This window comes from Hypanus sabinus, chromosome 3, assembly GCF_030144855.1.
Source record: "Hypanus sabinus isolate sHypSab1 chromosome 3, sHypSab1.hap1, whole genome shotgun sequence".
NCBI classification, from domain to species: domain Eukaryota; kingdom Metazoa; phylum Chordata; class Chondrichthyes; order Myliobatiformes; family Dasyatidae; genus Hypanus; species Hypanus sabinus.
Genome location: NC_082708.1, coordinates 75,571,209 through 75,586,552, shown reverse-complemented (window position 1 = coordinate 75,586,552; position 15,344 = coordinate 75,571,209). Strand labels below are relative to the sequence as shown.

The 15,344-nt window shown below is 48.3% G+C and overlaps 1 protein-coding gene across 1 annotated transcript in view; it reads left to right on the top strand.

Annotated features, from left to right (window-relative positions):
• The window catches only part of LOC132391461 (phospholipid scramblase 2-like), a 52,509-nt gene that overhangs the window by 28,486 nt on the left and 8,679 nt on the right, over window positions 1-15,344 (top strand). The window contains exon 8 of the mRNA XM_059964697.1: window positions 13,321-13,378. Within this exon, the coding sequence (XP_059820680.1) occupies window positions 13,321-13,378 (58 nt within the window). The remainder of the gene's footprint in view (window positions 1-13,320; window positions 13,379-15,344) is intronic.

The window sequence follows — 15,344 nt, the reverse complement described above, 5'->3', positions numbered from 1 at the left end:
GTGGGTTTCAAGGTGACCATTGAGACCAGTATGGTAACTGGGGACTCCTTCACAAATGGAGAAGGTGGTGACTGATGGGGGTGAGAGGAGATGAGATGGATCACTTTTTCTGCAACTTGTTCTGGGCCTTTATGCTCCCTGTGTGTGGCTCCCTGTGTAAAGCTCCCTTTATGCTCCCACAGTATGCTCACTGTGAGACTCCTATCACTTCTCAAATGAACCTCCTGTCCTGTGAGTGATCATGTGCTAAGAATTCCCCAGAGCTTTGAGTGATGTTGCATTGCTTAAGGGAACTTTTAAGAGCATCATTGAGTCATTTTCTAGCCCTGTCTTGCAACCTCTCTCTGTGTTGGAGCTCTGAATAATCTGTATTTCAGAATTCTGGTATTCAACATGTAGGGAATGCAGCCTGTCCTATGTTGTTAGTTGACTATAATTATGGACTCAAAGATAAGGTATCAGTCTAGGAGGGGACACATTTGTGGTTTTCCTTGTCCTTCCAGTGAATTTTAAGGATTTTGTGTATGAATGCTGTTTTTCTAGAGATTGATATGCCTGCCTGTTGAGCTCAGCACTGGATAGTGGTGGGGATCACTGCTGGAAGTAGACCTGGTTTAAGTCAGTTTTCTATCAATACAGCTGATAACCTTTAATTTCCGGTGATATGAGGTTGTTAGGAAAGGGAAGATCAGGGTAAATTTTTATCAAACTTTTTATTGAAAATCTGCAGAGGTATGTTCTCTGGAATTCCTTTCTTCTGCTTCTTTGTAACATTAGCAGAAGAAAATTAATGCTAAACAATTTACCTTAAAACTGTGCTGGCTCTCCTTTATCAATGCAGATCTTTTGGAGTAACCGGTAATGTTTGCCCTGATTTATTATGCTGAAAAGCTTTGCCACAACTGATATTAAACTGGATGGCAAGAAGTCGACCTTCATGTACATAAAGTGTTGCAAGGACAAATGTGATGTATCTGCCACTTTCCAGTCCTTTGGCATATGTCCCACATCCAAAGAACAACTGAAAGTATAATAAGATCTGCAGCAGTATATATTTGCACTTCACCAGGCAAACTAGAATGCATTCCATTCACATCTACTGATGTTGCTTTAAGCACAGCCAGCCCTGCGTCTTTATCAGTTTTCACTCCACAAGTCGTTTCTACTTCCTCCCCTTCTGACATCTAGACAGCGTCTTGTCTCCCAGAAAAGAGATACAAAGTATTCATTTAGTATTTCAGTTGTGTCTTCAGTTTAAATATTGAACTTCCTTTTTGTTGGTCTCAGCCACCATGTTATTAAGGGGAACGTTTTCAGAGTTTATTTTCGATTTGAACTTATTCTGTCCCTTGATCTTTGCTCATTTTATCTTAGTTCTCACTTCCCATCTCATTGTACTCCTGTAGTCACAGAACCACAGAGGCAGGTCTTCAATCCACACAAACTACTAAGAACACATTTACACTACAGGTTCTCCTCTAGGTTATGAATGCCTGACATCTTCATGCTTACACAATGTCCATAACTAAGTTTTAGGGAAGCTGGAAGGATGGGTATGGATTTGCTGGCTGCTGTGGGACTGTAGATTTCTTCAGCCGGGTAGGAGCAGGGTTTTTCAATGCCTTCTTTCCCTAACCCCCAGCTACAACGACTGGAGGCTGGTCAAACAGAACTGGACCCATTGGACAGACTTGCTCACTCACTCGATCAGATGTTGGCTGGCTGCCTGTTTCCGGGTTTTCCAATTGTTTCTTTACCAATTTGCATTGACTTTGCCTGACATCTTTGTCAAAAAGTTTCTACTTTTAGTTTTTTCTATTACTATCATAATTCTCAAGATCTGCTGATTGCTGCCGTCTCACTGATAATTTGCTCACTTTCCCCCTTCTCTTCACCCTTCTCTTCACCCTTCTCTTCACCCTTCTCTTCACCCTTCTCTTCACCCTTCTCTTCACCCTTCTCTTCACCTTCTCTTCCCCTTCTCTTCCCCTTCTCTTCCCCTTCTCTTCCCCTTCTCTTCCCCTTCTCTTCCCCTTCTCTTCCCCTTCTCTTCCCCTTCTCTTCCCCCCGTCTCTTCCCCCCGTCTCTTCCCCCCGTCTCTTCCCCCCGTCTCTTCCCCCCGTCTCTTCCCCCCGTCTCTTCCCCCCGTCTCTTCCCCCCGTCTCTTCCCCCGTCTCTTCCCCCGTCTCTTCCCCCCGTCTCTTCCCCCCGTCTCTTCCCCCCGTCTCTTCCCCCCGTCTCTTCCCCCCGTCTCTTCCCCCCGTCTCTTCCCCCCGTCTCTTCCCCCCGTCTCTTCCCCCCGTCTCTTCCCCCCGTCTCTTCCCCCCGTCTCTTCCCCCCGTCTCTTCCCCCCGTCTCTTCCCCCCGTCTCTTCCCCCCGTCTCTTCCCCCCGTCTCTTCCCCCCGTCTCTTCCCCCCGTCTCTTCCCCCCGTCTCTTCCCCCCGTCTCTTCCCCCCGTCTCTTCCCCCCGTCTCTTCCCCCCGTCTCTTCCCCCCGTCTCTTCCCCCCGTCTCTTCCCCCCGTCTCTTCCCCCCGTCTCTTCCCCCCGTCTCTTCCCCCCGTCTCTTCCCCCCGTCTCTTCCCCCCGTCTCTTCCCCCCGTCTCTTCCCCCCGTCTCTTCCCCCCGTCTCTTCCCCCCGTCTCTTCCCCCCGTCTCTTCCCCCCGTCTCTTCCCCCCCGTCTCTTCCCCCCGTCTCTTCCCCCCGTCTCTTCCCCCCGTCTCTTCCCCCCGTCTCTTCCCCCCGTCTCTTCCCCCCGTCTCTTCCCCCCGTCTCTTCCCCCCGTCTCTTCCCCCCGTCTCTTCCCCCCGTCTCTTCCCCCCGTCTCTTCCCCCCGTCTCTTCCCCCCGTCTCTTCCCCCCGTCTCTTCCCCCCGTCTCTTCCCCCCGTCTCTTCCCCCCGTCTCTTCCCCCCGTCTCTTCCCCCCGTCTCTTCCCCCCGTCTCTTCCCCCCGTCTCTTCCCCCCGTCTCTTCCCCCCGTCTCTTCCCCCCGTCTCTTCCCCCCGTCTCTTCCCCCCGTCTCTTCCCCCCGTCTCTTCCCCCCGTCTCTTCCCCCCGTCTCTTCCCCCCGTCTCTTCCCCCCGTCTCTTCCCCCCGTCTCTTCCCCCCGTCTCTTCCCCCCGTCTCTTCCCCCCGTCTCTTCCCCCCGTCTCTTCCCCCCGTCTCTTCCCCCCGTCTCTTCCCCCCGTCTCTTCCCCCCGTCTCTTCCCCCCGTCTCTTCCCCCCGTCTCTTCCCCCCGTCTCTTCCCCCCGTCTCTTCCCCCCGTCTCTTCCCCCCGTCTCTTCCCCCCGTCTCTTCCCCCCGTCTCTTCCCCCCGTCTCCCCGTCTCTTCCCCCGTCTCTTCCCCCGTCTCTCCCCCGTCTCTTCCCCCCGTCTCTTCCCCCCGTCTCTTCCCCCCGTCTCTTCCCCCCGTCTCTTCCCCCCGTCTCTTCCCCCCGTCTCTTCCCCCCGTCTCTTCTTCCCCCCGTCTCTTCCCCCCGTCTCTTCCCCCCGTCTCTTCCCCCCGTCTCTTCCCCCCGTCTCTTCCCCCCGTCTCTTCCCCCCGTCTCTTCCCCCCGTCTCTTCCCCCCGTCTCTTCCCCCCGTCTCTTCCCCCCGTCTCTTCCCCCCGTCTCTTCCCCCCGTCTCTTCCCCCCGTCTCTTCCCCCCGTCTCTTCCCCCCGTCTCTTCCCCCCGTCTCTTCCCCCCGTCTCTTCCCCCCGTCTCTTCCCCCCGTCTCTTCCCCCCGTCTCTTCCCCCCGTCTCTTCCCCCCGTCTCTTCCCCCCGTCTCTTCCCCCCGTCTCTTCCCCCCGTCTCTTCCCCCCGTCTCTTCCCCCCGTCTCTTCCCCCCGTCTCTTCCCCCCGTCTCTTCCCCCCGTCTCTTCCCCCCGTCTCTTCCCTCTCCCCCCGTCTCTTCCCCCCCTCTCTTCCCCTTCCCCCCCCTCTCTTCCCCCCCCTCTCTTCCCCCCCTCTCTTCCCCCCCCTCTCTTCCCCCCCCTCTCTTCCCCCCCTCTCCCCCCTCTCTCCCCCCCTCTCTTCCCCCCCCTCTCTTCCCCCCCCTCTCTTCCCCCCCCTCTCTTCCCCCCCCTCTCTTCCCCCCCCTCTCTTCCCCCCCCTCTCTTCCCCCCCCTCTCTTCCCCCCCCTCTCTTCCCCCCCCTCTCTTCCCCCCCCTCTCTTCCCCCCCCTCTCTTCCCCCCCCTCTCTTCCCCCCCTCTCTTCCCCCCCCTCTCTTCCCCCCCCTCTCTTCCCCCCCCTCTTCCCCCCCTCTCTTCCCCCCCTCTCTTCCCCCCCCTCTCTTCCCCCCCCTCTCTTCCCCCCCTCTCTTCCCCCCCTCTCTTCCCCCCCTCTCTTCCCCCCCTCTCTTCCCCCCCTCTCTTCCCCCCCCTCTCTTCCCCCCCCTCTCTTCCCCCCCCTCTCTTCCCCCCCCTCTCTTCCCCCCCCTCTCTTCCCCCCCCTCTCTTCCCCCCCCTCTCTTCCCCCCTCCTCTCTTCCCCCCTCCTCTCTTCCCCCCTCCTCTCTTCCCCCCTCCTCTCTTCCCCCCTCCTCTCTTCCCCCCTCCTCTCTTCCCCCCTCCTCTCTTCCCCCCTCCTCTCTTCCCCCCTCCTCTCTTCCCCCCTCCTCTCTTCCCCCCTCCTCTCTTCCCCCCTCCTCTCTTCCCCCCTCCTCTCTTCCCCCCTCCTCTCTTCCCCCCTCCTCTCTTCCCCCCTCCTCTCTTCCCCCCTCCTCTCTTCCCCCCTCCTCTCTTCCCCCCTCCTCTCTTCCCCCCCCTCTCTTCCCCCCCCTCTCTTCCCCCCCCCTCTCTTCCCCCCCCCTCTCTTCCCCCCCCCTCTCTTCCCCCCCCCTCTCTTCCCCCCCCCTCTCTTCCCCCCCCCTCTCTTCCCCCCCCCCTCTCTTCCCCCCCCCTCTCTTCCCCCCCCCTCTCTTCCCCCCCCCTCTCTTCCCCCCCCCTCTCTTCCCCCCCAAAACCTATCCGGTACAGCTTCTTGCCTTATTGGGTCAGAAACACCTGAGACATTTCTACTGACACATTCAGGAAGTCATCCTCTCCTTTGTTCTTTTTAAATATTGTTCTGGTCATATTGGAGTAAGTGAAAGTTAATCCAGTTTCATCAATCAGTAATTGTTACACGCCTGACACTCCCCTGAGTTTTTTCACCTGCTTGTCGTGCACCTCCCTCCCTGAATCACTCCCTCATCCAGAATTTCCTCTTTTCCATGTTGCTTGAGTGCTTGTTCTCTCGTCTAATGGAATGTATTCTATTTTATATCCGTAAGGTCTGTATGGAGGGGAACCTGATCCTTGGGGATTTTTACAAAATTTTTAAAAATCTGTTATCCATCGCCACTGAGACTACCACACCATGTTCTGTATCCTCCTGCTTCCCTTTTGCATCCTATATTGTGCAGCCACAATATATCATGTCTACAATTAAGTCATGTATGAGGCAAAGCAACACACACAAAATGCTGGAGGAACTCAGCACATCAGACAGCATCCATGGAAATGAACAAACAGTTGATATTTTGGGTTGAGATCCTTCTTCAGGACTGGAATGGAAGGGGGAAGGTGGCAGAATAAAAGAAGTGAGGAGGGGAAGGAGGATAGCTAGAAGGTGATAGGTGAAACCAAGTTGCTAGGAAAAGTATAGAGCTGAAGAGAAAGGAGAGTGGACCACAGCAGAAGGGGAAGGACGGGCACCAGAGGGAGGTGATAGATAGGTGAGAAGAAGTAGGAGGCCTGTGTATGAAGTAGACGAAGGGAAGGGGAGCAAATTCTTTTTGCAAGAAGAATTTGATATTCGTGCCCTCAGGTTGGAGGTTGTGCAGATGGAATATAAGCTGTTGCTCCTCCACCCTCTGTATGCCATCATCATGGCTCAAGAGGAAGCAATGGACCGACATATTGGAACTTGAATCGGAATTAAAATGTTTGTCTCCTGGGAAGTTCTGCTTTTGGTGGATGGAGTGGAGGTGCTCAGTGAAGCAGTCCACCAACTTATGATGACGCAATAGACGATCCCAGCAGACTTGCTGGTGAAGTGTTGCCTCAACTGGAAGGACTGTTTAGGGTCCTGAATAGAGGTGAGGGTGGAGGTGAATGGGCAGGTGTAGCACTTCGACCATTTGCGTGGCTCTATCGTGCTCTCTTTGGGCAATGTGGAAGTTCCAGAGTTATAGTTGGTGTCAAGTTTCCAGGAGTTTACAGCAGCCTGAAATAAATCCCTTTAAATAACTGTGGGATGTGAACTTCTGGTTGGTCTGGTGTTTCGTAAGCAAGGTGACTGGCAGTTGAATGTGGCAGTGAGGCATTTCTGAATTCGAATCCAGTCCATCAGAAAAGACAGGAAGCTAAGTAATGCTTCCAGCTTTAAGTGTAATCTCGGCATGGTCACCTAATGCCATGGAACTGCGTTTAACCTGGTATCAGAAATTGCAATTTTTACTTGATTACATTTTGTGTAATATACTGATGTTCCTGCAGTTATCACTCCATCTGGATATAAAACAATGATATGACGTGTCAATCGGTGTTGATATTAACTATAGCAAGGGAATCCCGTGTTGTTCCCCACATTTGCTGCACTAGGAAGCTGACCAAAATTGTTTGGCACTGGATGTCACTGTATCTGAATGAGCTGTATGAATGAGTTATCCAATTACTCACAACGTCTATCTCCACATCCTTGCAATTACTTCTCATTTAATCTTTTTGAAAGTTGCAGTTATTATTGAAAATGCTTCTGGCATTCATTCAGAAGGTACATTCTGAATCACTGCAGCTAGCTTAGGCCAGATTAGAAGAGTTCAGCACACTACCTGCCCTTTTAGACAATAGGTGCAGAAGTAGACCATTCGGCCCCTCGAGTCTGCACCGCCATTCTGAGATCATGGCTGATCATTCACTATCAATATCCAGTCCCTGCCTTGTCTCCATATCCCTTGATTCCCCTATCCATCAGATATCTATCTAGCTCCTTCTTGAAAGCATCCAGAGAATTGGCCTCCACCATCTTCCGAGGCAGTGCATTCCAGACCCCCACAACTCTCTGGGAGAAGAAGCTCTTCCTCAACTCTGTTTTAAATAACTGACCTCTTATTCTCAATCCATGCCCTCTGGTACTGGACTCTCCCAACATCTGGAACATATTTCCTGCCTCAATTCTATCAAATCCTTTAATTATCTTAAACGTTTCAATCATATCCCCTCTCAATCTCCTCAATTCCAGCGTGTACAAGCCAAATCTCTCCAATCTCACTGCGTAAGACAGCCCTGCCATCCCAGGAATCAACCTAGTGAATCTACGCTGCACTTCCTCAATTGCCAGAATGTCCTTCCTTAAACCTGGAGACCAAAACTGTACACAATATTCCAGGTGTGGTCTCACCTGGGCCCTGTACAAATGCAAAAGGACATCCTTGCTCTTGTACTCAATTCCCCTTGTAACAAAGGCCAAGATTCCATTTGCCCTCTTCACTGCCTGTTGCACTTGCTCATTCACCTTCATTGACTGGTGAACTAGGACTCCTAGGTCTCTGCATTTCTCCCTTACCTAACTCTACACCGTTCAGACAATACTCTGCCCTCTTGTTCCTGTTTCCAAAGTGGATAACTTCACATTTATTCACATTGAATGACATCTGCCAAGTATCTGCCCACTCACCCAGCCTATCCAAGTCTCCCTGTATTCTCCTAACGTCCTCTTCTCATGTCACACTGCCACCCAGTTTAGTATTGTCAGCAAACTTGCTGATATAGTTTTCAATGCCCTCATCTAAATCGTTGACATAAATCGTAAAGAGCTGTGGTCCCAATACAGAGCCCTGTGGTACCCCACTAGTCACCTCTAGCCAGTCCGAGAAACACCCATTCACTGCTACCCTTTGCTTTCTATCTGCCAACCAGTTTTCTATCCATGTTGAAACCCTACCCCCAATGCCATGAGCTCTGATTTTACTCACCAATCTCCTATGTGGCACCTTATCGAGTGCCTTCTGAAAATCTAGGTACACAACATCCACTGGCTTACCCTCGTCTAACATCCTTGTTACACCCTCAAAAAACTCCAACAGATTAGTCAAGCATGATTTGCCCTTGGTAAATCCATGCTGGCTCGGCCTAATCCTATTTCTGCCATCAAGATGTGCCACTATTTTGTCCTTAATAATGGACTCAAGCATCTTCCCCACAACTGACGTTAGGCTAACGTTAGGCGATAGTTCTCCGTTTTCTCCTTCCCTCCCTTCTTGAAAAGTGGGATAACATTAGCCACTCTCCAATCTTCAGGAACTGATCCTGAATCTAAGGAACATTGGAAAATGATTACCAATACATCTGCAATTTCCTGAGCTACCTCTTTTAGAACCCTCGGATGCAGACCATCTGGACCCGGGGATTTATTAGCCTTCAGTCCTACCAGTCTACTCATCACAGTTTCTTTCCTAATGTCAATCTATCTCAATTCCTCTGATATCTTATGATCCTGGCCCATCCATACATCTGGGAGATTGCTTGTGTCCTCCCTGGTGAAGACAGACCTAAAGTACGCAGTAAATTCTGTTGCCATTTCCCTGTTTCCCATAACAATTTCTCCCAATTCATTCTTCAAGGGGCCAACATTGTTCTTAACTATCTTCTTTCTCTTCACGTAGTTAAAAAAACTTTTGCTATCTCCTTTTATATTCCTGGCTAGACTGAGCTCATACCTGATTTTTTTCTCTCCGTATTGCTTTTTTAGTTAAGATCTGCTGTTCCTTAAAACTTTCCCAATCATCTGTATTCCCACTCATCTTAGCCCTGTGATACTTCTTTTTCTTTAATGCTATACAATCTCTGACTTCCTTTGTCAACCACTGTGGCCCCTTCCCCCTCTTTGAATCCTTCCTTCTCATTGGAATGAACTGCTTTTGCATCTTTTGTATTATGCCCAAGAATATCTGCCACTGCTGATCCACTGTCTTTCCTGCCAGGGCATCCGCCCATTTAACTTTGGCCAGCTCTTCCCTCATGGCTCCGTAGTCTCCTTTATTTAATTGCAACACTGACACCTCTGATCTGCCCTTATCCCTCTCAAATTGTAGATAAAAACTTATCATGTTATGATTGCTACTTCCTAATGGCTCCTTTACTTCAAGATCACTTATCAATTCCTGTTCATTACACATCACCAAGTCCAAAATAGCCTCGTTCCTGGTTGGCTCAAGCACAAGCTGTTCCAAAAATACATCCCTTAGACACTCCACAAACTCCCTATCCTGGGGTTCAGCACCTACCTGATTCTCCCAGTTCACCTGCATGTTGAAATCTCCCATAACGACTACATTACCTTTAGCACATGCCAATGTTAACTCCCTAATCAACGTACCCAATATCCACGCTACTGTTTGGGGGCCTGTACACAACACCCATTAGGGTCTTTTTACCCTTACTGTTCCTCAGCTCAATCCACACAGGCTCTACTTCCCCTGTTCCCAAGTCACCTCTTGCTAAGGACTGAATCTCATTCCTCACCAACAGGGCCACCCCACCCCCTCTTCCCATATTTCTGTCTCGACGATAGCACGTATACCCTGGTATACTCAATTCCCAGGCCTGATCCCCTTGCAGCCATGTCTCCGTTATTCCAACAATATCTTAGTTCCCCATTTTCATCTGAGCTTCAAGCTCATCTGTCTTATTTCTGACACTACGCGCATTCAAGTATGGAATTATTAGCCCATTCCTCCTCTTTGCTTAAAACACTGTCTACTGTACCTAACCCAGCTCCTTGAACTTCCATCGGGCTAATTGCACCCTGAATTTTGATGACCTTCTCAAGATCACCCAAACCTTCTACACATTTAACCCCATGCTCCTTCTGACCAACCCTCTGGATCTGGATCCCTGCCCCCTGCACATCTAGTTTAAACCCCCCCCCACCCCCCCGAGCAGCACTGGCAAACACTCCTGCAAGAATGTTAGTACCTCTCCAGTTCAGATGTAGACCATCCCTTCGAAACAGATCCCAATGTCCCTGGAAAAAAGACCAATTATCCAAAAACCTGAACCCTTCCTTCCTGCACCATGCTCTTAGCCTCGTATTAATGTGCATAATCATTCTATTCTTCGCCTCACTCGCACGTGGCACAGGTAGCAATCCCGAGATTGTCACCCTGGAGGTCCTGCCTTTCAGCTTCACTCCTAACTCCCTGAACTCTCTAAGCAGGACCCCCTCACTCACCTTACCTACATCGTTGGTCCCTACATGAACCACTACATCTGGGTTCATGCCACGATCCCACAAAACAAATCCCAGTGAAATGGCATGGGTAATAATAGGACTATGTTTGCTGCTGGAGATCTGTGATATGTATTACGGGATATTTAGTTTCTGGTGACAGTGGTAGTTGTATTTGACTAGATGATGGGCATTTTGGAACAATTTCCTTATGGGCCATTGAAAGTAAAATCTTTGCTGTATGATTGTAGCCTTCGGGTCCAGAAAGTGGAAAACATCAAATCAGGTTGCTTTGTCCCTAAGGAGGATGTAACATTCATAGAGATTCTTTCCATCTTCCCTGATGCAAGTATTATGGCTTAATGATCTAGATATAGGGTTATACTTGTATCTCCACAGCTGTGCCAGCATTGTAGAAAACAATTTGTTACCTTGTGCATCTTTGCTGCTTCTAATTCTCTGCAATTTATTTGTCCTCTACTGACCAATCCACTTACCACTGGAAACAGCTTACTCCATCTTTATTCTGATCAGAATCCTTTCTGATTCTAAACACCTTGGCTGCACAAGCTGATTTAGTTTGTCGATGTAACCAAGGTTTTGCAGGTCTGGTTCCAGTTTGGAATACAGTGAAATTTTCCTCTTCAAGTATGGATATCTTCACATGTATGACTCTCAAAAATGGCTGCTGTTCCCCTGGAGCTAAAACATTAACAAAAATAGCTGTTCATTTAGTCTATGCTTTAATTATATCCAAGGAAAACTGAAAAGATGTATGGAGGGATGTGGTCCAGGTGCAGGTTAGTGGGACCAGGCAGGAAAATGGTTCAGCACAGCCAAGAAGGGCCAAAAGGCCTGTTTCTGTGCTGTAATGGTCTGTGGTGCTGACAAACCATGATGATGTTATTCAGACTACATACAATACTTATAAATACTGAAATCTGCAGAAGGTGATGCCCTTTTAAGCAATGTACTTTTAAATTGACTTAATGAACTACAGATTCATGACTTCCTGAAGGACTTGGAAGACTTGACTCTCAAACAGCAGCTTTAAGCAGAAGTTTCATCACCATGACAGGGAACGATGCAGGAAGGTGGTGGGGGAGCTCCAAGCCAGGCTGAAACACAGAGGAATGAGACATCAACTACCCAGCATCTTGATAGCAAATGTGCAGTTGCTGGAAGAAAAAATTTGAGGACCTGAGGGCAAGATTGCTGTGTTGGAGGTAAATCAGAGGTTGTTGTGTTCTACGTTTGAGTGAGACATGGCTTACTCTCAGTGCACCAGATATGGTGATCAGACCCGAAGGTTTCTTGACTCACAGGATGGACCAAACTGCTGATTTGAAAAAGGCAGAAGGTGGTGTGTGTTTCATGATAAACATCCGGTGGTGCTCCAATGTGGTGGTTTTGTTGAACTCGTGTCTGCCCAACTTTGAACACGTAATGATGAAATTCCATTTACTTAGGGGGTTCTGATCTGTGATCTTCATCAGAGTTTATATACCTCCAGTGGCTGACTATAATCAAGCCTTTGAGTTGCTGCACGATGCCGTCTACAAACAAGAAACTGTCCGTCCTGACACCTTTCAAATCATAGTTGGGGATTTCAGTCAGGCTTGTTTGAAGAAATCCCTACCCAATTACCATCTGCATATAACCTGTAGCACCCGAGGACTCAACACACTAAACCACTATTACACTAAGGTAAGGAATGGCTACTGCTCCACGCCCAGACAGCATTTGGGTAAATCAGATCACTTGCCTCTCCTTCTCCTACCTGCATACAGGCAGAGGCTAAAGAGCAAAGCTCCAAAGATCAGGACAACAAAGAGGTGGCTATGGGAGGCAGAGGAGTGGCTACCAGATTTCTTTGAGTCTGTAAACTGGCCCACGTTCAAGGACTGAGCTGTGGATCTGAATGAATGCACCATGGTTTTCACAGAGCTTATAATAACAGTTGTGCACTATAATAACAAGTGTGAGTACTAGTTCTGCCAACCGGAGGAGTGTGGTTGTGTTGGGGAACTGGTGAGGTCTATTGTCAAGAAAGTAGCGGAGGGTTTTGAAGCCTTCTTGATGGGGAATTGAAGTTTATAAGGATTGGACATCCATGGTGAAAATGAAGCGTTCGGGACCATTGAACTGTAAGTTATTGAAGAGGTGAAGGGCATGGGATGTATCCTGGATGTAGGTGGGGAGGGACTGAACAATGAGTGACAAAATTCAGTCCAGGTAGGTAGATACAAGTTCGGTGGGGCAGGAGCAGGCCAAAACTATCGGCCTAACAGGACAGTCTGGCTTGAGGATCTTGGGGAGGAGGTAAAACCGAGCAGTGCGGGGTGTGCACTCCGGAGTTGATAAGGGAAGTGATGGTATGGGAGACAGTGGTTTGATGTTTTTGGTGTGGTCCTGTTCCAGGGGTAAGTAGGAGGAGGTGTCAGAGAGCTGCCATTTGGCCTCAGTGAGGTAGAGGTCTGTCCGCCAGACTATTATGGCACCACCTTTGTCTGGGGGTTTGATGGTGAGGTTAGGATTAATGCAGAGAGAGTGGAGGGCAGTGCATTCAGAGGGAGTGAGGTTGGAATAGGAGAGAGGAGTGGTGAAGTTGAGACGGTTGATGTCTCGGCGACAGTTGCAGATGAAAAGATCGAGTGCAGGTAGAAGGCCTGGTGGGGGTGTCCAGGAGGAGGGGAGTTGAAAATGGGAAAAGGGGTTATCAATAGGGGGAGGGGAATCCTTGTTAAAGTAGTACGCTCGGAGATGTAATCAGAATCAAATTTATTATCAACATCATAGGTATGTGTCGTGAAATTTGTTAACTTACAGTAGCAGTTTAATGCAATACATAATACAAAAAGAAGAAAAAAATAAGGTGAATAAATCGGTAATTCAATAAAGGAAGTGTGTGTGTTTATATTTATGTGTATGTATATATAATATATATATACACAGTAAATACAGTGGTATGCAAAAGTTTGGGCACCCCGGTCAAAATTTCCGTTACTGTGAATAGCTAAGCGAGTAGAAGATGACCTGATTTCCAAAAGGCATGAAGTTAAAGATGACACATTTTTTTTAATATTTTAAGCAAGAATACTTACTTTTATTTCCATCTTTTACAGTTTCAAAATAATAAAAAAAGGAAAAGGGCCCGAAGCAAAAGTTTGGGCACCCTGCACGGTCAGTACTTAGTAACGCCACCTTTGGCAAGTATCACAGCTTGTGAATGCTTTCTGTAGCCAGCTGAGTCTTTCAGTTCTTGTTTGGGGGATTTTCGCCCATTCTTCCTTGCAAAAGGCTTCTGGTGCTGTGAGATTCTTGGGCCGTCTTGCATGCACTGCTCTTTGAGGTCTATCCACAGATTTTCGATCATGTTTAGGTCAGGGAACTGTGAGGGCCATGGCAAAACCTTCAGCTTGCACCTCTTGAGGTAGTCCATTGTGGATTTTGAGGTGTGTTTAGGATCATTATCCTGTTGTAGAAGCCATCCTCTTTTCACCTTCAGCTTTTTTATGGACGGTGTGATGTTTGCTTCCAGAATTTGCTGGTACAGTCAGCCCTCCTTATCCGTGAGGGATGCTCAAGTCCCTTATATAAAGTGGCATTGTATTTGAATATAAGCTACGCACATCCTCCCGTATACTTTAAATCATTCCTAGATTATTTATAATACCTAATACAGTGTAAATGCTATACTGTTGTTATACTGTAATGTTTAGCGAATATTGACTAGAAAAAAGATCTGTATATGTTCCTTTCGCTCACAACACAAGCAGCGAATGAATGAGATACAAGGTGAACAATGATCAAACAACGAATAAAGCTTTTAATTATCTCTAGATTACAGAATTTACAACACCTAATACAATGGAAATGCCTATGTAAATAGTTGTTACACTGGCTTGTTTAGTGAATATTAACAAGAAAAAAAATCTACATGTTCCTCGCTCACAACACAAGTAGCAAATGAACGAGACTCGAGGCAAACAATGATCAAACAAGTAAAATTTGTAATTCCTGTACAGTAGTTGATACACTGTCTTGTTTAGGGAATAAGGATGTTTCTGAGGAGTCTCAATAACATTAACGACAGGAACTGTGGAGGCTGAGGATCTTCAAGCATTGAATGTCGAGACTTCAGAATTGCAGGTGCTTTAGCTAGAAACATTGTTATAGGAAGCTGTCTCGTCTTTTTCTTTGCATCATCAAACAAATCTTGCAGTGGTTGCAGGCATGTTGTTATCCCTCGGGTGACACGGAGGCTTCGGCCCATTGAAGGATTGTAGGCGAGGATCATATCCTTTAACACTTGCGTCTGTTGAAACGCTGCTGCAAATTTTTCAAGAGTCCAAATTGATGGCTGTGCCTCCTCTAAATCTTCATCTTCTGTAGAGGCTTTCAGCAGATCTTCGAGTTCCTCTTTGGTAAGAGTTTCTCTATGCTCTTCTACATGTTCCTCGACGTCATCCTCAATCATGTCAGAGAAGCCTTCCCTGCCAACTTCCCTTGCAACATTCAAGATATCCCTGACTTTTGCATCAATAGTAGAGAAGCCCCTGAAATCTCTGACTATCTCCCTCCATAGTGGGTTCCAACATGCACTGACGGTCAGCCATCCCTTACTAGCCTTAAAATCTTTTCTCTTGCTCTCATCAACCCCGTCACAAGTAGTGCTCATAGAAAGTGCTTTTTCACGTATAATTTTGCCATCGGCAGGGATATGCTTCTGTAACCACACACTTAATGCTTTCTCAGTCTTTGCAAGCAGTTTATCATGAACCAGAGAGACCATTTTTGCCGTTGTAGGGGCAGCACTAACACTGCCATGAACTTCAGCTTTTTTCTGCTTTATTGTGCGAATGCTCAATTTGTTCTTAGCGACCTTACAGCCCACTTTGGAAAGCGACATGCCAATTTTCAAAAGATCTAATATTCCTACTTTCTTGGTGAGAGATAGCACCTTACACTCCCTCTTAGCCTTTGAAGAATTGCTTTGACCATGTAATTGCTTTTTAGGAGCCATTTTTTTCAGAGGGACAAAGTCGTGAACGAACGAGACACGAGGCGAACAATGCTCGAACAACGAGTGCTGGAAGAGCACTTCCGGGTTTTCTCAGTCTGCAGTTGGTTGAATTCGTGCATGTGG